Source organism: Panulirus ornatus, chromosome 58 (assembly GCF_036320965.1).
Source record: "Panulirus ornatus isolate Po-2019 chromosome 58, ASM3632096v1, whole genome shotgun sequence".
In the NCBI taxonomy this organism is placed as follows: Eukaryota; Metazoa; Arthropoda; class Malacostraca; order Decapoda; family Palinuridae; genus Panulirus; species Panulirus ornatus.
In genome coordinates this window covers 17068624-17092218 of record NC_092281.1, presented here as the reverse complement: position 1 = coordinate 17092218, position 23595 = coordinate 17068624, and the positions used below count along the sequence as shown (strand labels likewise).

Sequence of the window (23595 nt, the reverse complement as noted above, 5' to 3'; positions counted from 1 at the left end):
CTAGATATCATACTAGATATCATACTAGATATCATACTAGATATCATACTAGATATCATACTAGATATCATACTAGATATCATACTAGATATCATACTAGATATCATACTAGATATCATACTAGATATCATACTAGATATCATACTAGATATCATACTAGATATCATACTAGATATCATACTAGATATCATACTAGATATCATACTAGATATCATACTAGATATCATACTAGATATCATACTAGATATCATACTAGATATCATACTAGATATCATACTAGATATCATACTAGATATCATACTAGATATCATACTAGATATCATACTAGATATCATACTAGATATCATACTAGATATCATACTAGATATCATACTAGATATCATACTAGATATCATACTAGATATCATACTAGATATCATACTAGATATCATACTAGATATCATACTAGATATCATACTAGATATCATACTAGATATCATACTAGATATCATACTAGATATCATACTAGATATCATACTAGATATCATACTAGATATCATACTAGATATCATACTAGATATCATACTAGATATCATACTAGATATCATACTAGATATCATACTAGATATCATACTAGATATCATACTAGATATCATACTAGATATCATACTAGATATCATACTAGATATCATACTAGATATCATACTAGATATCATACTAGATATCATACTAGATATCATACTAGATATCATACTAGATATCATACTAGATATCATACTAGATATCATACTAGATATCATACTAGATATCATACTAGATATCATACTAGATATCATACTAGATATCATACTAGATATCATACTAGATATCATACTAGATATCATACTAGATATCATACTAGATATCATACTAGATATCATACTAGATATCATACTAGATATCATACTAGATATCATACTAGATATCATACTAGATATCATACTAGATATCATACTAGATATCATACTAGATATCATACTAGATATCATACTAGATATCATACTAGATATCATACTAGATATCATACTAGATATCATACTAGATATCATACTAGATATCATACTAGATATCATACTAGATATCATACTAGATATCATACTAGATATCATACTAGATATCATACTAGATATCATACTAGATATCATACTAGATATCATACTAGATATCATACTAGATATCATACTAGATATCATACTAGATATCATACTAGATATCATACTAGATATCATACTAGATATCATACTAGATATCATACTAGATATCATACTAGATATCATACTAGATATCATACTAGATATCATACTAGATATCATACTAGATATCATACTAGATATCATACTAGATATCATACTAGATATCATACTAGATATCATACTAGATATCATACTAGATATCATACTAGATATCATACTAGATATCATACTAGATATCATACTAGATATCATACTAGATATCATACTAGATATCATACTAGATATCATACTAGATATCATACTAGATATCATACTAGATATCATACTAGATATCATACTAGATATCATACTAGATATCATACTAGATATCATACTAGATATCATACTAGATATCATACTAGATATCATACTAGATATCATACTAGATATCATACTAGATATCATACTAGATATCATACTAGATATCATACTAGATATCATACTAGATATCATACTAGATATCATACTAGATATCATACTAGATATCATACTAGATATCATACTAGATATCATACTAGATATCATACTAGATATCATACTAGATATCATACTAGATATCATACTAGATATCATACTAGATATCATACTAGATATCATACTAGATATCATACTAGATATCATACTAGATATCATACTAGATATCATACTAGATATCATACTAGATATCATACTAGATATCATACTAGATATCATACTAGATATCATACTAGATATCATACTAGATATCATACTAGATATCATACTAGATATCATACTAGATATCATACTAGATATCATACTAGATATCATACTAGATATCATACTAGATATCATACTAGATATCATACTAGATATCATACTAGATATCATACTAGATATCATACTAGATATCATACTAGATATCATACTAGATATCATACTAGATATCATACTAGATATCATACTAGATATCATACTAGATATCATACTAGATATCATACTAGATATCATACTAGATATCATACTAGATATCATACTAGATATCATACTAGATATCATACTAGATATCATACTAGATATCATACTAGATATCATACTAGATATCATACTAGATATCATACTAGATATCATACTAGATATCATACTAGATATCATACTAGATATCATACTAGATATCATACTAGATATCATACTAGATATCATACTAGATATCATACTAGATATCATACTAGATATCATACTAGATATCATACTAGATATCATACTAGATATCATACTAGATATCATACTAGATATCATACTAGATATCATACTAGATATCATACTAGATATCATACTAGATATCATACTAGATATCATACTAGATATCATACTAGATATCATACTAGATATCATACTAGATATCATACTAGATATCATACTAGATATCATACTAGATATCATACTAGATATCATACTAGATATCATACTAGATATCATACTAGATATCATACTAGATATCATACTAGATATCATACTAGATATCATACTAGATATCATACTAGATATCATACTAGATATCATACTAGATATCATACTAGATATCATACTAGATATCATACTAGATATCATACTAGATATCATACTAGATATCATACTAGATATCATACTAGATATCATACTAGATATCATACTAGATATCATACTAGATATCATACTAGATATCATACTAGATATCATACTAGATATCATACTAGATATCATACTAGATATCATACTAGATATCATACTAGATATCATACTAGATATCATACTAGATATCATACTAGATATCATACTAGATATCATACTAGATATCATACTAGATATCATACTAGATATCATACTAGATATCATACTAGATATCATACTAGATATCATACTAGATATCATACTAGATATCATACTAGATATCATACTAGATATCATACTAGATATCATACTAGATATCATACTAGATATCATACTAGATATCATACTAGATATCATACTAGATATCATACTAGATATCATACTAGATATCATACTAGATATCATACTAGATATCATACTAGATATCATACTAGATATCATACTAGATATCATACTAGATATCATACTAGATATCATACTAGATATCATACTAGATATCATACTAGATATCATACTAGATATCATACTAGATATCATACTAGATATCATACTAGATATCATACTAGATATCATACTAGATATCATACTAGATATCATACTGTATATCATACTGGATATGATACTGGATATCATACTGTATATACTAGATATCATACTAGATATCATACCGGATATTATACTGGATATCACATACGACACACGCAGGATATTTACTCTCCACACAACAAACATCAACACCAAGGCCATATACAAGCAGAAAGCCCTCAACACCCGTACCAGTACCAGTTTTGGATAAAGGGAAAAAATCATATAGTGCCCCCTATCAAAAGGATCATCCAATCCTTCCTAAAATACGCCTTACCTGCCAAAAGCAAACAAAACAAAGCTGCAAACGACACCAAACAAACGTCTTGAATGAAATATTCTGTTGCCTAACAACCACAAACATTCAATTGCTAACCAGCGATACAATCTCGTCCCATCCAAAGACACCCCATAACAAACCATCATCTCCTAAACAGAAAACGAGAACCATCCTTCCATTCACACTTCATCTACCTATACTCACAGATCCTCCCTCTCTCCCTCCTTTCCTCCCCCACAGCAAACACGACATTAACCAAACATTATAGACACAGTAATGCCTCGACAAGCATCAGACACTCGACCCTTCCAACCCAGCCTTTACCTCCATGCCACCAGACGTACATACGTCCCACTGAAACGACACAGCAGCCCCTGGGTGTGCCTTTACCTCCATGCCACCAGACGTACGTACGTCCCACTGAAACGACACAGCAGCCCCTGGGTGTACACGCAACACTCCCCTTGTGCCTTGTGGACCTCCTCACCCGTCTCGCCAGCATTATGGACATCGAGTCAACACATCACTCGACCTCTCGTACTCATGATGCAACTTGAGAACACTGACGTCACTGCACACTTCCTCCCCCAGGCTGTCCCGCACTCACCTCACACAGACGTACACACATCATATTCATTGACTTATGGTCCCACCCAGGGAACGTGGCCAGCTCTCTGGGTAATGCAGGAGCCCAAGACAAGATAATATTGAAACAAGAATATATATATATATATATATATATATATATATATATATATATATATATATATATATATATATCACCGTCATTGGCACCATCTCATGTGGAGACCGCAAACTATGCAATACATATCAACATTGGTTTTTGCCAACCAGTAATATTTTCCTTTAACGATGGCCTTCAACTCTGATTGGCTAACAATAGGCCAATCAAAATTTTGCACTGTGGAGGATATGCATTATGAGCTACGGAGATTCGTGTGATAATAAAGTTCACCAATATCAATTCTCGTGTTTCTCTCTCTCCCCCTCGTTTGAATACACTGTTATGGCTTGAATTAAGTTCACAGCAACTGTTACGATGATGATCTCTTTCTATATAGATTTATCTCTTTTATTCCGTACAATCTGGGTAGCATATCTCCACAGTTATAGTTTGTATATGAGGTTAAAAGCAAGGCCATCATATCTAAGAGTCTTGTAATTATGCTCATGGGTCGCAATCGTTATTCTGAAGTGCTTAAACTAGCAGTGAGGTATTTGTGTATCCTATCCTCTCTCTGCTTCGTCAGTGTTACGCGTGTGTGTCTATGACAGACGTACATACGTATAGCTTGTATATAATATTATCGATGAATCCACGGATGATCAGCAAGACAATAGATAGAATATCTAAAGGAATTCGGTGATGATTTCGAGCAAGTCAAATGCTGGAAGTTTACATCCACCCACCTTACATGCTTGAAGAACTTAGGGTCAAATTCTGCTGAGCGGAATTCGCTCTCCTCAGCTTCTACTACTCGACCAACAACCCAAAAACTGTGTCTGAGGAAAAAAGAAGAATAACGACGTTTCTCTCGAAGTAGTATTATATAAGTGATAGAAGTATGGTGGGTAATGAGAAAGCCCAGTGACTCGTGGTCCTTAAGGAGATAAACAGACAAATCTGAATCCAGGTTCTTGGTAGGAGTAAACACCGACAAGGACGCTTTGAGTTGGATCCGAACCTTTAGTTTGATCAAATGACAAATTAAACAAAAATACGTAATGAACAATATATATATATATATATATATATATATATATATATATATATATATATATATATATATATATATATAAACACGTAATGGTAAAGCAACGAGGAAACGGAAAACACCGAGTCAAGCGTTCGAATAACTCATCGCCAGGACTGAACCAAACAACCTGTGTGTTCATTCACCTTGAAATCATTTTATTTAGTGCTCATCATCTCGTTATTCTAACCATCGTCCGTCGTCTGGGGGTCATGGAACCTTGTGTAGCCTCTGGAAAACCGTCTGGACGTCTGCTGGTGCCTAAACACAGCACTTCGAATCTGTTTCGGATCAGTCTCGTTCGTTCGGTGTCGTACAAGACCAACTGCTGGTCGTCAACTTGTCAGAGAGTTAGATCTCGAGCTACAGAGCGAGAGAGAGAGACACACACACGTCATGAACTACGTAGTGTGATGTTGGATGTAGTGTTAGAGTGAACGAATCAAACTGTGCGCGATGGACAGACACCACACATGGCAACAGGACTGGAACGTTTGGACGACGACCGAGCTCAAATGGTGCTGCAGCATATAAGGTATGTGTAAGAGTGATATAATGTGTTCTATGAAGATAACAGGCAAATGAAAATGTCAATGATGAATTTCTGTGATAGTGTTGTTAGCGTACGAGTTGGTAAAATGTGCTGTTACAGTCACAGTGGAATATTTAGGGATGAAAGGCAATACTTGTTATTGACGATTGTCAAACGAGGTTGTTTACGTGACGTCTAGATCAAATCATTTGGATGTTTTTTTCTATTTAGTGGGGGATTTCGTGACATTTTGCTCGTTTCTTATGATTAGTTTTAGTTGTTCACTTTGGTAAATGAGTCAGATTATTGCCCGCGCTTTTCCATGTAGCGAAATTGTGTCATTCTCGAAGATGGCTCGTTCGTGTCAAGGACGCTATCCGAATCTAAACGGATTTTTGTGGTTTTTTGGTAAGATAAGATGTTATCCGTCAAGATTTAAGCATTATTGATAAGCGAAAGAAAAGAAATCAATAGGTGGATTCATCTAGGATAGGGTTGTGACCCAGCCAAGAAGGAACAATGTTCGTGTTTTGGAAGGTCCTTCACACCCCTTCCATCCAGCCCAAGTCAACGCTTGCGCTCGAACACTGCACTCGAAGGGTGAGGAGGGGGCATATGTGGCAGAGACGCTTCCGAGGGTACAGACAGACAGACAGCCACTCTATGCAGTCGGGGTTGCTTGAAAAATACAGACTCTAGCTAGTGGTAAACTCCATCTCTGGCTAAATATGGAAGAAAACGTGAAATGGTCAAAAGCCAAGTGGGTATGGAGGCTCGAAGGTCGAAGTGAGTGGGTTTCGGGCAGTCAGTCTGGTTGCCTGATGTTCGCATGACCAGTTTACTTGCCTTGAAATTGTCGTTCTGGGTATTGTGCATGATTGTTCCGTCATGTTCATGATGTGATGGTAGAGAGCAAGAAAGCTTCAGCAGCGTTCATGCTTAACTCCTAGAACTCGACAGTGTAACTGTTAGGTAGTAACAACTTAGGGGTAATTATCTAGTTGCCGCCACACATTTTTTTTTTTTTTTGGTGAGCGATGGTCCCGTGCTAATCAATCTAATCTCACCTAACCTAACCAAAACTAACCTAACCTAGCCTAGAGGATGTGTCCCTAGCCAAGGGTGTCTTAAAGATAGGTTTATCGATTGCATATAACAAAGTTCGTTCATTGTATAGGGCGTAAACCGTAATGTTACGTAGCTTGGTTTTTGACCTTACTGTCATAGTTCGTCTTAAGTGCCATACCCTCGTGCTAAATGGTCGTATCGTCTTAGTCGAGTGATCTGAAATCGAGGCTGAAGTGGTAGCATGTATGCGCCTCCTCGTATGGCGGTACAGTACACCAGGAGTGTCATTTTAGCTCGCAAGGTTAACTGTCATTAAGGTCGTATAGCTTAAGAATACCGAAAGACCTTCTTCAGGTGTGCATGATAATTCTAAGACCATACGCAACCTCACCATCAGTATGGCCCTTATAGCGTCTTGAAGATGTGTCGATGTTGCACTGGACGGCTCGTCATTGTACCCAGGTGGCTGCGGGTGTTGAAGACTGGAGCTGCCAAATAGCACCAGAGGATGGATGGCTCGTGGTTCTCAAGGAATTAAGCCATGTCACACTCGCTAGGAGAGTCATCGTGCGCTCGTCATGTTACGTAAATCTTATATCAAATGCCGCAGGTCATGTGTCATCGTATTCAGTGCATTAAACGCATTTGATAAATAAGTTGTGGAGTTGATCCTGTCTCTTTCTTCCCCAGCATAATGTTGGCGGGGTTATTACGTTATTTTTGCTGTTTACGGAGTGTGATTTGTGACATGGGATCCTTCGAAAAACTCAGGAAACAATTCAGGTGATGGATTACTACCATACCATCCTGGATCCTAGATATTTCCTTGTTTAGAAATATCCTTCGTCTAATTTTCATCCCCTTTGAGACGTCATTGTTACCATGTAAATTGATCGTCCCACGCGAAGGATTACCATCAGTGGTTATGTTATATATTTCGGTCGTAACTCATCTCGGGGTTTCCTCAATCCATAGTAATACAACGCTGGATTATTATGAGATATGTTCTTGGTGATAACTCGAAAACCGAGATGGATATTGTCATGCACGAATCGAGCGTGAATTGGCACCACTGCTGACGCGGCATCACGTGACCCGGTGACGCAACCAGCGACCAGAGATAACGCGCGGGAAATTGCCGACACACTTTCCCCCCCGAAAACATGGAGGCTTCCTCTTTTTTTCTCTTTTCCTAATCGAGCCCCGGGGGGAAATTATCGATGGTACGCTGCATTGTTCTGCGTGCGAGAGGTGTATGTCTTTAGAAGTGATTATAATTGTCATGAAGATGAATTATAGGGTATAATGTTAGGTCTCTTGCCATCCAGCGTATCTTATGTATGTAAACAAGAATCTTGGGAATCGATTCATCAGAGATTCGTGAATTTTGATGTCACGTCACTACATGATATCTGTAGCTCAAACCTGTTATTCAAGACTGTCCTCATAATACATTAATTCCTTGTCATTACTTAAGTCTTCGTAATGTGTCTTTACTTTAGGAGTTAACTCAAGGTTAATCACTTCGTTTTGATTAGAACTTACAATGTGTTTGCTTAAAGACTAGATTGTAGTTATCTTGCCGACATACCGGCAGTCCTGGGGTCAAACGGTGTTTTGCCGACTTATTGCTCCCATTGTGCGCCAATTGAGCGAAGCAATTATCGATTTTTCCTTCAAAAGGAAAGCTTTTTTTTTTTCTCACAAATATTGAGATTGATAAAGCTATCGAACAGAGGATTTCTAGTTTCGCTAAATGCAGCGGAGTCTTCGGGGAGCGCTTACCCGTCGCCATCTCGAAGCTCGGGGAAAACAAAGGGTAAACAAAGTCAAACCAGTCAACAACCTCACCTCCTCTCCCCTCCCCCCCCCCAACAGTAGGGTTCGGCTCGTTGGTCCCCCGTTCCTAGGCCACCTCAACGCAGCCCAGAGGTGTCGGACGAGAGTTTGAAAATACTGAATGAGAAGCTTGTTCAAGTCCGGAAATAACAACGTCGGCATTATGGCCATTTGACTCACCTGTGCCGGCATAACAACAAACGGATCTGTCGGCAAAGTAACCAACTCGTAAAGATAGTTGATTTGTGGTGATGCATGAAAGTTCTCACTTGTAGCTTCGACCTTGACCAATGTTAGAGACTGTTAACTTCTGAGTCACCCTCTCGATCTCCTTTTGTATAAAGAATAAGTTTTTGTCCATAGAGGATCAGATCCTTTTGCACATAGGATCTGATCCTCTCTCTTTAAAGGATCTGATCCTCTCTCTTTAAAGGATTTGATCCTCTCTCTTTAAAGGATCTGACCCTCTCTCTCTCTCTTTAAAGGATCTGATCCTTTCTTCATAGGATTTGGTCGTCTTTTATAGAGAATCTGATCCTCTCTATGTAGAGACCTCATACCACGCACAGCACTGGAGGAAAAAACAGACTATCATACCGTGCCACATACAGCAACGGATCCCACGTGGAACCTATAGCGTTCAGATCTCGGTGACGATACAGTCATGAAGAACGCCATGGGTCCGCTGCATCAGCTGTGCGAGCGGTGCCGCAGCAGAGCGGTACGGGTGGCCGCACGTGCGGTCGAAAACAATAGCATTACGCCACTCTCCGACCGCCGCCGCCCGCCGCCGCGTATGGGAAATAAGAACCTCGGTATATCTGACGGGGGTCTACTCCTGGTGGGGTCTACCCCTTTCGAAATAGAGAGAGAGAGAGAAAAAAGAAAGAAAAGTATTTAGAGAAGACAAAAATACCGTTAGTCAGATGTGAGGATCCGCTCCGTCCCGCTCCGTCGCCAGGGGAGGAGGAGGAGGAGGAGGAGGGAGGGTTAGAGTTTGGGGAGATTAACAGGTTGGTCGCCTTTCCTAATTGATTTTATACAGAGGGCAGACAGGGGCGCGTTTTACGTCACCCCGCGCGCGTAACCCCGCCAACTCGGACGACCGACTCCCTTCAACACTTCTCTCTCTCTCTCTCTCTCTCTCTCTCTCTCTCTCTCTCTCTCTCTCTCTCTCTCTCTCTCTCTCTCTCGTAGGAGTCACGCAGGTGCTACCGGACTCTTTCTCTCTCTCCCCCCCCCCCGCCCTCCGCCCGCTCGAGGTTACGACGCGAGTGGAACACCATATGTGGCAAGGCTTTATATAACTGGGACAAGGTCTTGTCTTAGAACTTCTCACTCCTAAGGCGTCTGCATTTCCCAGCTTCTGAGAGTAGCGCAACTTTGTAAAAGTGGTTCTGGGGTTGTATGATTAATATATATATATATATATATATATATATATATATATATATATATATATATATATATATATATATATATATTATTTTTTCGCCGTTTCCGCTCCAGGTAGCGCCAGGAACAGACTACGAAAAGGCTCCATTTGATCACATCCAGTCTCCAGCTGTCATGCGTAATGCACCAATTCGTTCACATGGTACACTCGAGCGAGTCTTCTTAATACAGATGTATATATACTTAAGAGTTTTCCTTCACTGTATTTTCATTTCTTTTTCCTCTTTATTCATGTCATCCAAGATCTATTTCCTCTTTGCTTGCGCTCTTAGACAAACACTTTTGTCATAATTTCATTTGTATTCATCTTTTCCTTTAATTGACTTCATTTTCATGTTCGTCTCAGTATTTTTAATGTTATTTTTCTATAATATTCAATTTGTCTTGATTCGCATAAGGTATTTGTCTGCATGTATTGTTTAAGATTCACAACCGTTGGTCAGAATTGGTGTACTTTTTTTGTAATCTATTTCTAATAATGCTATTTTCTAACCTATATTTTAATGTCTTTACTAACAAATAATAAACCGTTACGACCACAGTAACTTTGTAAGTGGCAGTTGGTCATATACTGACAGCGTCATCCAGGCGCGCGCTGCCAGACGTAACTGGTAAATAAAATTTTTTTTTTTTGGTGCGAACCCATGTACTCGTGTACTGGGCAGAGGTTTCATGCCACTGTAACATGACGCTTGTTGAACTATATCATCGCGTCACCCCGTCTTATACAATGATAATCTGTTTTCCTTTCATATCTTGTTTCTTTTTTTTTGTGAATACTATCAACAACGGCTTCTGGGTACGTGTCTTTGTGTAGGCAATGTGTTTGTTGCATGCGTGTGGTGTGTATGTTAGTAGTCTGTAAATGAAGAGTGTCTGTATTTGTTAGTGATTTGTATATATGTATGTGAGTGTGTGTATTTGGAATTATATCTATGTAATTACCTGTTTGTTGTTACCTATTAGTATAATACAAAGTAGGATTACTGCACCTGTATGGCATCATCTACCGAATTCCCTGTAATGTCATACAGCTTTTTAAACTTTTGCATAATGTCGGTCTTAGCTCACTCCATGTCCTCACGCTAACCTGGTGTTATAAAAGTACTACTTTGGCGTCTATTCTTACCACTTTCTCGCGTAGCGCACTCTCGACATCGCAAAACGGGTTAAGAGACTTGAGGAATGATCCAATCACCCCTTACTCTTCTTTCTTTCAACCTATAATCGCTTACCTCTCACTAAAACCCATTGCTTTTGATTCTATTACATTCCTCGTTGCCTTCCTCTGAACTTTCTCTATCATTTCTTTCTAAGGTTCTTGGGTGCGATGCTCAGTGTGAGGAAGGTTGCTCTAAGCTTTCGCCTAATATTCGTGGTTCATAGTCTGCTTAGCGTTGCCTCATTCTAATGTCTTCCAGCAGAAAGTTTGTCTCGTTTTACAATCCTCCTGAGATGAAGCTTTGACCACAGCTTCGGTGCAGTATCGACTCTGAAGTCCTCTCTCACAGTTTCCTGCAGCTTATTCTTTGCAAGATAATATCTACATCGAAGCCTTCTCTCACTACATTCCACCCTTGCTACTTTGCACTTACCTGGGTTGAATTTTCCTTTGAAAGTTGGTGCATCATTCGCGCACAGGCCGCCCAAAACGAACTGTGCCTCTCGTGAACAGTGGTGGGGTCAGGGATGATGGGGAATGAGGTGATGTTGAAGAGAGAGAGAGAGAGAGAGAGAGAGAGAGAGAGAGAGAGAGAGAGAGAGAGAGAGAGAGAGAGAGATCAACCCGACCACTTTCCAACCCCTGCTTGCCTAAATTAATGGGGCGACACGCGAGTATTTCAACCTCTGTGTTGTAACTCATATATCCCACTTCGATGACTCTGAAGAGGAAGTCCAGCCCTTACGGAGGCCTTCCGCTAGAGCGGGAGTTCTGTGGGAGGCAGATGGGGGTCCGAGTGGTGGACGGGCGCCCATGTCCGTCAGTGGTTGGCCCTGCAGGTGGGAGGGACCTCCTGCTGGCGGCCTGTCGGCGCCTCCTGCGTGAGCCGACCGCCCTTTACTCCCTCTTAGAGCTAATGGGGAACCTGTGGGAGGTGAAGGGGTAAATGGTGTCCATTAGCCCCTTACCTATACCTTACGATGATCTCTGTGGCCTTCCTCCCCATAGATTAGTCTCTGGGCTTATCTTACGATGGTCTCACAGGCTCCTCTGCTCCCACAGCTCGGTCCGCGTATCTTATTATAGATCCAGAGGTCTTCTACCCCCACAGTTCAGTGTGGGACCTTTACTTGCCCAGCGATGGTTTACGTGGGAGCACATGGGAAGGACAGATAACAAGAGGCCTAATAGCACATGACGAGGTTATCTGCTTGCCTCAGACCTAAATTATGGTAGAAAGTGGAAGTCACCTCTCTACCCACTTCTCTCTCCGGCTCAACTGCTTGCAAGGAGAAAAAAAAAGTATTGGAAAGTGACATTCAGTAAGCATGAGGAAAACATATTGCCATAGACATTTTATGGGAAAGTGCGGACCGAAAAGCAGTTTCCTATCAGTTGTACAGACGGGTGCACTTGAGGTTGGCCTCTGAGGGGAAAAAAAGATTGGTTTAGATGTCTCGGTCTTGAAGCTGAATTGAATTCAAGTGTAGCAAGTATCACTGCAGTACTGGCCAAGCTATGAGTCAACGTATTGATAGTCTCTCTCTACCTTCGCTACAGCTCGCTTGTCCGCCTGCTGATTCGACTTCCTATACCGTGAACTTTTTCTTCTACTTATCATTTTTGTTTCATTGATACTTTGTCGCAGGCTTTGCGAAGGTCGAAGTTAATGACATCAGTGGATGTCTAGGGGATCCGAGGGGCGCGCGCACACACACACACACACACATACTTCATGGTCGTTTCCCGCGTTGATGAGGTAGCTCTAAGAACAGACAAAGAATGGCCGCAAGCACTCGCATCCATTCTCTGGTGTCATATATGTAATACACCGAAACCACAGCTCCCTCTCTACATCCAGGCCCCACAGACCTTTCCGTGGTTTATCCCGGACGCTTCACACGCCCTGGTTCGGTCCACTGACAGCACGTCGACCCCCTCCTCTATATATCATATACATACATACCTCACCCACCCACCCACCTGCAGCTGCTCCGCTGACGTCTCTCCACACGCTCTCCTCAAGATGATCTGATGGATTCAGAGCGAAACGTCATGACAACCCTAGGAGGGTATCGTACACAATATATAAAGAGATGTTGGACGACTTGAAAGATTCAGAAAGAATCTTAAAAACGATCCATCTGGTCGTATTACCTGATGTTGACAAGAAGAATAGCTACCAATACACACACACACACACACACACACACACGGATATATATATATATATATATATATATATATATATATATATATATATATATATATATATATATATATATATAGTCCTTATTTTGGGGATGATGACACCCCATTGTCTATTCCTGACCAGTCGCGGTGCAGTCTAGCCACAAGAACACGTAACTTGCTTCACCCTTGCCTCCTTCAGCTGCCTCCCTCTGGCCGTCCCCACCGCTGGTGTCGTCATCCTGGCAGCCAGGTGGTCAACAGGCGCCCCACCACACCGGCCCCAGCAAGAGCCACCGAGGGTCGTCTTGCTCGGGGGTAAGGGCACACCTGGTTTCGTAAGAGCATGAGCCATCGACTCTTAATATGACTCTCCCTCGCCTGACCTCAGGCTGCGCTCAGCCTGGAGAGGGAGGAAGATGGTGTGTGTGTGTGTGTGTGTGTGTTGCACTGGCTCACCACTGAGGGTGGAAAGGCGAAACGTATTTAGCGGTAGATCACGTAAAGCCATAGTGTCGAGGGATCAAAGTCTATAAAGCCCAAATGGGAGCTGTGAGGGGGAGGTTAAAGCTGTGGCATGACCCGGTGACGTTTCTGACCCCTGGGCTAGAGGTCATGACCCACGGGGATCAGGGAGGTTCGAGCAACGGGGACCAACCAGCGGCTGGACAGGTGTACCTCATTTGCATACCAGCCCCCCCTCATAGTTTGCGCCTCGCCCGTTTACATGTGTGTATGACTCGTTTGACTTTATTACGGGTTCTTTTTTTTTTCTTTTTACAGTTACGCTGTTGTCAGTCTTCCGTGTGTTATCTCTTATCTATCTATCTATATATATATATATATATATATATATATATATATATATATATATATATATATATTACATATTTACCATTACTTTCCCGGCTTTTGTTGCAGCTGTTGTTATTATTTGCTGTTATTACGGCTGTCACAAGTTTTGTTTATCGTCTCCTCACTGTTGTCACTGCTACAGCTTTTCCCGCTAGGTTCGGCTTCTGATTTTCATAATGCTATTTCTGCTACTTTCGTGGCTTTTACTGCTTATAGCCGTACTCTAGTGACTGCTGCTGGTCCTGCTATTGTTATCGCTACTGTTCTTACCTTCCGCTGTTGTTAAATCCTTTTGTAGTCGTTCCATCTTATCTCAAACTGCTGCTAATGCTGCTGTTATTACTGTCGCTGTCCCGTTTGCTGCTTGTCTGTTTCTGCTGTTGATGGCGACACTATTTCTGCTGCTGCTTTAGTTCATGTGTCTTGTTACTCGCTTATCATTTCTACGTGCTACATGACTTCCTTATCGTTGGCAGCCATAGAGCGCCCGGGTCTCCAACCGTGACAACTACCTACGCTGTCGTTGGCAAGCTTAAGCTTATCTTAGGGCACCTGGTGTACTCACATGATACATCCAAAAGCATAATGTTATGTGGTCTAATTCGTGTGGATTATCGTGTTTTGATTTCCTTTTCTTGGCTTCTGGTTACATTTGGTCAGTTTCGTGATTGTGTCTTGCAGAGGTGCATCTGAAGCTTTCCCTATCCTTCAAGACTTCAGTCTATAGATTCTATAACTATGTTTCTAAGAGATTCTACGGCTCTATAGCATATAAAACTATAGTCCTCCGTGTTTAAAATCTGTTCTATTTTACTTTCATACAACCATTTTCAACTCTCTCTAAACCTATGTCTTTGAAAACTGTAACTCTGTACCCTCAAAATCTTTTCAACTCTACATTCTTTATGTAGCTTTTTTTCTTTTTTTTTATCCTGAAACGCTGTAACTTTACATCCTTATGTAACTGTATGAAGTGAACATCAACAAGTCATTCTAGTATCACTTTAGTATAACGAAAAATTCAATTTTTGCCATTAGTTGACTCTATATCATTCTATAGCTTTATACTCTTTAACCCATTTTACTTTAGAGGCCTGTATCCATTAGCTCTATATTACTATATAGCTGTACCCATTACCCATATATCAATCTATAGATCTGTACCTATTATCCATAAATCGGTCTATAGCTTTGTATCCACTGAGTCTATATAAATCTGTACGTCTGTATTCTTTTACACTTACAATTTTCCTTGTACAAAACTGTAATTTGTCGTATCTACTTTTTGTAACAGTCCATCTCTGAGAGATGTAACTTTTTTAATCATTGATCTATGTCCCTTCTTCCTCTTTATCTCCTGCATCTGTTCCTCTATCTTCTGTATTTCCTTACAGAGACGAAGGTCTGGGCCAGTTAGCCAACCCTTGCATTGCTCCAGCACAATGTGTTTGTGACTTCTTCATACGTTTGATGAGACTGATATAATGTTCATTAGTGTCTAACAAGTTTATATACTTTCCTTAACTTTTGTATTACATATTGTCATCATTTCATTTATTTTCAGTACTTTATACAGCATCCACTGGCTGTCAGTACTACTTGATCCTCTCTATCTCAATAGCTACTAAATATCAAATGTTTTTATAACCCTGTTATCTCACTCTTCTGTTCATGATGCTATACAGGCATCTAACGTGTTGTATTCATGTGATAACAGATTATGTTATTCGTTTGGCTGTTATGTATTGTGATAACTGTTACATAACTCAAAGGAGTCATTGCATAACTCATCTATTCTCTCTTCTTATACTTTATTGCTTGTATCGGAGCTTTGCTTTATTGAATTATACTGTATCATTTCTCCTAGTTCAAATATGTGTTGAGTATTATTGATTTGCTTATACTCTCTCTCTCTCTCTTGATGCTTATATGATTCGTAACCTTAGAGAAATACTTAGGACAATGAAAACACACCTATTACAATCATGATTTTTTATTCATTATTATTTTAATAAACTTAAATCTTCTTCAACTACAAGGATATGTGGAAGGTGCGTGGGTGGTGGTGGTACCAGGAAATGGCTGTAGTGGTAGTTGTAGTGACAGGCGTAGTGGTAGAAGTAGCAGTTGTTGTTTGTTGTAATAGTTGTAGGTGTAGTTGTAGTGGCAGAAGTGGTGTGGGAGAGGGTTATTGATTCCTCCAACGAAACGTTGGGGAGGTGAATGAGGGTGAGTGAGTTTGGATGAGGTGGATGGGAACAGATACAGGAGTGAGTGGGGGATGGATGAACGAGGATGGGCGGGGAGGGCGGAAGCGGGCTGGCACATTACCTACCCTCCACACTGTCTCTCACACTCGTCCACATCCGGGACGCACAGATCCCTGAACAACGCAACGTGAATTCACTCACATACACGACGGAATAGCTCTCGCATCGACACACACACCTGGAGAAGGACACCAGGAAGTCTGGCCCGGCTGCGTGATCATTTAGAAATTTTGATGAACGTTAAGTGGTACGAGACAGGCTATAAAAAGGCGTTAAAAAATATTCCATTAGGCGATCTTGGTAGATGGAGTTGCATTTCACCACTGAATCTTTATCGAATATTTTTTAATTCTATATTTGTATAGTTTTCACTCTCTTTAGATAGGTAGGAAAAAGTGTCGGTTATCTACGCAATGCTTGTTTATCTTGCATAACTTAAAAGAACGGCTACTCAAAGGTGTTCTTTTAGGTTTGCCGCACGAAATAGCGTCTGAGTTATGGACGTAAACCCTCTAAGCTTTTGAAATATAACTTTCGATCTTCTTATCCAAACCCAGTGGCTTAAAACCTCTCCACTGCCAAGCCTTCTAGAGGATCTAACCCTCGCATCAATAGGGTTATATACATTACTCAAAGTCAGATATTGACTGCATCTAAAGAAAGCTCAACACTTATAGTGAAGCGCCAATTTGCGCATCACGGTCCGCCTTGCCAGACACCTGTTGTGTGTCAAATTCTAATTCGTCAGGCATATTTATTTGAATTTCCTAAAAGACGAAAAATATATATATGTATGTGAACTTCCTCTATTAGGCCCCAACAACATAAAAAAATAGAACTCACTCGCTTCCGTTTTCTACGGCTCGTTTTCATGTGTTGTACCTGCTTTTCTTTTTCTTTTTTTTCAAGTCAATTTTAGCTCACCGGCTCATCTCATGGAAGACAACAGTATACACTTGTGAGGAGGTACTGGAGGAAGACTTACATGTGCCCTGAGTAAAGTCACAAAGTACAAAGTAAAGTCACTAAGCACCAAGTACCGTTATGTGGTACAAGGTGAAGTTACAAGGCATCAAGTAATGTCACGGGGCTCAAAGATACAAGGCACTAGGTAACGTTACAAGGCACGTAGGTAATGTTACAAGGCACTAAGTGACGTTACAAGGCACGTAGGTAATGTTACAAGGCACTAAGTAACGTTACAAGGCACTAGGTAAAGTCACAAGGCACTAGGTAAAGTCACAAGGCACTAAGTGACGTTACAAGGCACGTAGGTAATGTTACAAGGCACTAAGTAACGTTACAAGGCACTAGGTAAAGTCACAAGGCACTAGGTAAAGTCACAAGGCACTAAGTGACGTTACAAGGCACGTAGGTAATGTTACAAGGCACTAAGTAACGTTACAAGGCACTAGGTAACGTTACAAGGCACTAAGTAAAGTCACAAGGCACTGATTAAAGTCACAAGGCACTTAGGTAATGTTACAAGGCACAAAGTAGAGTTACAAAGTACGAGTAAATGTTACCAGGGCTCAAAGTAAAGTTTAGAAAATGACAAGCGAAGATACAAGCTACTGGTAAAGTTAAAAGACCCGAATCAAAGTTAAAAGGCAGTGAATAAAGATATAAGTAATTAAGTAAAGTCACAAGGTACAAAGTACACTTACAAGGCACAAAGTAACGTTATAAGTCACTAAATAAATTCACATGGTACTAAGTAAAGTTACAAGGCACTAAGTAAAGTTACATGGTATTAAGTAAAGTTGCAAGGTACTAAGTAAAGTTACAAAGTTCTAAGTAAATTACAAAGCACTAAGTTACCAGTTGATAATTAAGGTTACAAGGCGCTAAGTAGAGTTACGAGACATTAAGTAAGGTTACAAGGCACTAAGTAAAGTTACAAGACTTCAAGTAAAGTCACAAGACACTAAGTAAAGTTACAAGACTTCAGGTAAAGTCACAAGACATCAAGTAAAGTCACAAGACATCAAGTAAAGTTACAAGACATCAAGTAAAGTTACAAGGCGCTAAGTAAAGTTACAAGGCAATGCTTAATGTTACGGGGGACTAAGTTATGTCACAAGGATCAAGGTACTGAGTAAAAACTAGTAGAAGGCACTTCATAAAGTTACATAAATAGTAAGTGAACTTGCAAACACTACACTTTGTAAAGTTACAAGATGTCGAGTAAAGTTACAAGGCACTCGGTAAGGTTACAAGGCTCTAAGTAAAGTTACAAAACCCTAAGTAGATTTCCAACGCACTACGTAAAGTTATAAGTCATTTATCAACGTTACAAGGCACTAAGTAAAGTTACTGACGCACTAGGTAAAGTCACAAGGCACTAGGCATAGTTACAAAGGCACTAGGTAAAGTTACAGAAGCGCTAAGTAAAGTTACAAGACAAAAAAAGTAAAGTTACGTAGTACTAAAGGATTGTCTCGAATGCAGAGTCGGTGAGGTCCGGGTGGAGATGGCTTTAAGGTAGACATGGGGGGGGGGGGGCGGCATTGGGAGAACCATACACTCCGGGGTGTCTGATAGAATTCAACCACACATCACCGCTTGTAGTGTCAGTCATTCACACATTCGCTAGCTTGCAGGGGTCTTCCCTACCATGTACACACGGGCCAGGCATTTTCGTACCGTCTCGCGTATGCACGCTCATGTCCATCCTAGGCATGAAGATACGCACATGCCCCAAGTCACATTGTTCTTGTCTGAGCATCTGTCACCTTCCCCTGCCGCCTCATTTACGCCCAAGCCAAAATACACTCGCTCTCGTCCCCTTCCACACACCCACTACGTTCTTAGAAAAGATCCAAATCACCTCACACGCACTCACAGCTCATGCCCAAGCCACCTCACAGACACTCCCATCTCTTCCAGTAGCATGTCCAGTTCACCTCACACATCCCCAAGTCACCTTCGTACATGCCTACCACACCTCACACATGGTCTCAAGCCACCTCACACACGGCCTCCTCCTCTGGTCTAGGGGTATTTCAGATCACAACAGATCAACAGTAGCCTATGCTAAACCCCATACACTATGGGTACAGTCATAGAACCCTTAACGCTACTTCAAACCCCAAAAATGTTATACTTTAGAATTCAGTAGCTCGAAATTATTTTGAACGTGCGTCGTCTCTGCGAAGCAATAGTCGTAAGTTCTTCTTATAGAATCTACTTAATATGAGTAGGAAGTCCCGTAATGAAGCAAAGAAATGTTCACTCATCTGTGTTATTCGTCTGAGGATGGGAGTTTAAAGAAAATGAATAATCCATTACATGTGGGAGGAAGGAAGAGGAAGCATTGCTTCGGATCGGATGAACAGATTCGTCCTTGAGGTTCGAAGTGGATCGAAAACCCACAGATAAGCTCTTGGGAAAAATGAAGGCTCGACCCAGATTGAAACCCAAGAGATACACCTTAATACGACTGAGATCTGACCCCCCATAGCACAGCAGAACTTCGAAAACCATCGTAAAGGGAGTTGTAACCCATCTCCATCTATTGTCACCTTGTGTTCCGATACTTGCTGGGCCGTTAGTGAACCTTGATGGCTTCCTGTCTGGGACAAATGTGTAAAGTTTTACTTTCATTCGGCTTTAAGTTGGGGCATTAATCAGGCAGCTACAGTGACTAGTGTAGATCCAGTGTTTCCTTCTGGTCACCAACGGATTATATTACTACCGCGTCTGAGGGGGAAAAAAAAGGACTTTTTACCAATTGAAATTAAGTCGGGGGGACAAACCGGATGGTATTCATCATCTGTAGACTCGTTTATATTCAAAGTTTGTTGACACGTTGGTGACTGTCTTCTTGTAAGATAAAAAGGAGTCACAGTCGACATACAGTGAAGACTTCATCATCTGTTGGTGTGGATGAGACATACGACACTGACTCTCTGGAGGAAAATTATATAAAGCAATGTTTGTTGAGGGACGTGTGTTGTGTGAGTATTTATTTGACTGCTTTGGAGACCGAGGAAGAGGGAGGGGGAGGGTGTTCCACCACCACCCGAATGGAAAACGTAAATATTTGTGAGGGAGAAATTGCTAATAAGATTATGGAAGTCTTTCTAACCGCTATTGTGTATTGGTCTATAAGAATATATTAATAAATTCTCTGTACACAGCCCATCAGCTAACAGCATGTACAAATTCGATGAGACTAAAACATTTAAAAAAAAAAAAATCATATTCTAGATCATAAAGAGACACATCAGTCGGTAACGTCACGTCATCCGTGATGTCACAGGATCCATGACGTCAGAAGATCACAAATGGCGTCACAATTAGTGACGTCACAATTCAGGATATCAACAAAGGGGGAGTCATGAGAGAGACGAACACCACACGACGCTGATAATTAGTTTTGTCGCATATTTTTGCTCTCGTAGTCCACTTGACGTGGTTTATTCGGATCAGGTTCTATCTCTCTCTCTCTTTCTTTCTTTTTTCCCCACTACGTAGGTTATCTTTTACGAAGAGAATTAATTAACAATGGAGGTACTATAAAGTTTAAAGTTAATTGGCTGAGCTGAAAACGTAATTCAGGTGAGGAGGAGTCAAGGCGAACCAGGTGCCGCTGTCTCCCATTACTCCTCCCTTAATTAAGAATCCAACCCGACGATTTAACTCTCCATCCGGGAATTCTCGGCTACCACTGACGGGGGAAAATCGAAAAATAAATATATTCTATAACGAGTTCGGTAGGAGGAGGGGGACAACAATTCATGGGTAGTACAATAGGGTAACTCGCCATAGGATTCTAAGGGACCTTCTGGACTTGGGCGAAGGTGGGGAGGGGAGGAATGATGAGAGGGGGAGGGCGTTAGGTGGGGTTGAGGGTTGGGGTTGAGGGAGGGTTGGGGTTGGTTTTGGTTCGGGTTGAGGGAGGGTTTAGATTTGGTTGGGTGGGGTAGTAGTGGTAGGAAGACGTCATCACCAAACCTGAAGGCGAAGGAAGCATGTGTCAAAAAAAAAAAACCCAAACTCCTCCCCGTCAGCCATCGATGAAACAGAAACAGATCTAATGTCACAATTTACATAAGAGGTCAATATTTTTTTTTTTTTTCTTGACGACTAGTGACGCGAAGGCACTGATATGTAACTCCTCACATAACGCTTGGAGGGGGGGAAAAAGGCACACCGTTTGTACTCCTACGGTAGAATATATATATATATATATATATATATATATATATATATATATATATATATATATATATATATATATATATATATTATCTTTCCTTTCAATCCTAAAACTTACACCCTGTTTCAGGTGTTGCCACCCCCGCTGGCTTTTCTGTGCCTCTCTCTCATCTGATGGTCGCATCTCCTACTGACCATCGCATTTTTCTTAATGTTACCAAGATCTATAGCACAGTTATACGTATCATTTACAAACCTGTCTCTTGATTAACAACAAACAAAAACAGACGAGCTATTTACATTATTTTTTTTTTATGTATGTACAAGTTTTTTTTTTTTCTTAATATTTTAGATTGTTCAGGTGGGTATATGATCACTGGTCATCGCTTCGGGGGTGAGGGTCGGGTCACCATAAGACCCTGCCTTAGTACCGGGCAAGTATAATTGGTCAGGGATTATTCCGAAGACCATCTAGGGCACGTTTAGAGGCAAGAGCAGCAATGACACGCATCCACGGAGGTGGAGGAGGAGGAGGAGGAGGAGGAGGAATAGCTTCTCCTACAGGGCGAGAAGCTGGGATCCTCTTGGAGTTCCTCTTCTTCCCAAGTACCCAGGCTGCATCATCGCCATCTTCACCTCAGGCGAACTGATGGCTCACTTCACGAAGGTGGGAACGTTCACTGATGTCCATTACGGAGAACTCAAGAGCGTATGTCTTTTCATTATTTTTTTTTCCTCCCCCTGCCTCTGATACTGGGGAACCCACACTCACTTTCCTACTAGAAGTTAAAACAAGATGTGTCTCTACTTTGGTTGATACTAGCCGATGTGAATCGACAACGCTGCTCTCTCTCTCTCTCTCTCTCTCTCTCTCTCTCTCTCTCTCTCTCTCTCTCTCTCTCTCTCTCAGCTTATTGTCGTTCTCCGAATACGACGACTCACGAGTCGTGTGGTTAGAACACCCATTTGAGCGGGCCCAGTAACCTCACAATTCTACCACCACTCGAGGGCGTTTGGTGTTCCAAGGGGGGGGCTTCCTCTCTGTGTGTGTCTCATCAACACGACGCCGGGGGTGTGGTGAGGAGGTCTTAGGAATGTTCGTAGTACAGCTCCCTGACGTCGGCTAGGGCGGAGAGGAGGCTCGACGTGTTGTTGTCGCACTTGTCCGGCTCCGGAGACGAGTGCGTTACGTCCGTAGAATTGGTCTCCGGTTCGCCATCGCCGCCAGCCCCGCTGGCCCCAGTAGCTCCCCCGGTAGTCATGACGTCCTCGGGCTCCTCCTTAATCAGCGCCGTGAACTGGGATTCTTGGTAGTGACCTCCGCCCACTTGCAGGTACCTGAGGGAAGGGGGAGAGAGAGCCACAAGTACCGGGGTTAATACCGAGCAATACAAGGATGAGAGCAGAAATGAGCAGGGAATGAAAATGGAAATGCACTGCATCGTAAATCTTTGCTGAACTAAGAATCGTGATCTCTCTCTCTCTCTCTCTCTCTCTACAAAAAAAAGGCTGCATGAAGAACAAATGTGAGTTCACAACACTATTAAGGTGACTTTAATGTTA

At 40.4% G+C, this 23595-nt stretch overlaps 2 protein-coding genes and 1 long non-coding RNA gene across 3 annotated transcripts in view; 2 read left to right on the top strand and 1 right to left on the bottom strand.

Moving 5' to 3' along the window:
- The first annotated feature begins 5860 nt into the window (after positions 1-5860).
- LOC139766586 (1-acyl-sn-glycerol-3-phosphate acyltransferase alpha-like) overlaps positions 5861-23595 on the top strand; it is a 126588-nt gene continuing 108853 nt past the window's right edge. Inside the window, exon 1 of the mRNA XM_071695436.1 lies at positions 5861-6033. Within this exon, the coding sequence (XP_071551537.1) occupies positions 5972-6033 (62 nt within the window). The 5' untranslated portion in view covers positions 5861-5971. The remainder of the gene's footprint in view (positions 6034-23595) is intronic.
- Positions 16583-19388, top strand: LOC139766584 (uncharacterized). The gene is made up of 2 exons (XR_011716927.1): positions 16583-17980; positions 18043-19388. It is a non-coding gene; the product is annotated as an uncharacterized lncRNA (long non-coding RNA).
- The window catches only part of LOC139766583 (uncharacterized), a 69062-nt gene continuing 67800 nt past the window's right edge, over positions 22334-23595 (bottom strand). The window contains exon 5 of the mRNA XM_071695433.1: positions 22334-23370. Within this exon, the coding sequence (XP_071551534.1) occupies positions 23121-23370 (250 nt within the window). The 3' untranslated portion in view covers positions 22334-23120. The remainder of the gene's footprint in view (positions 23371-23595) is intronic.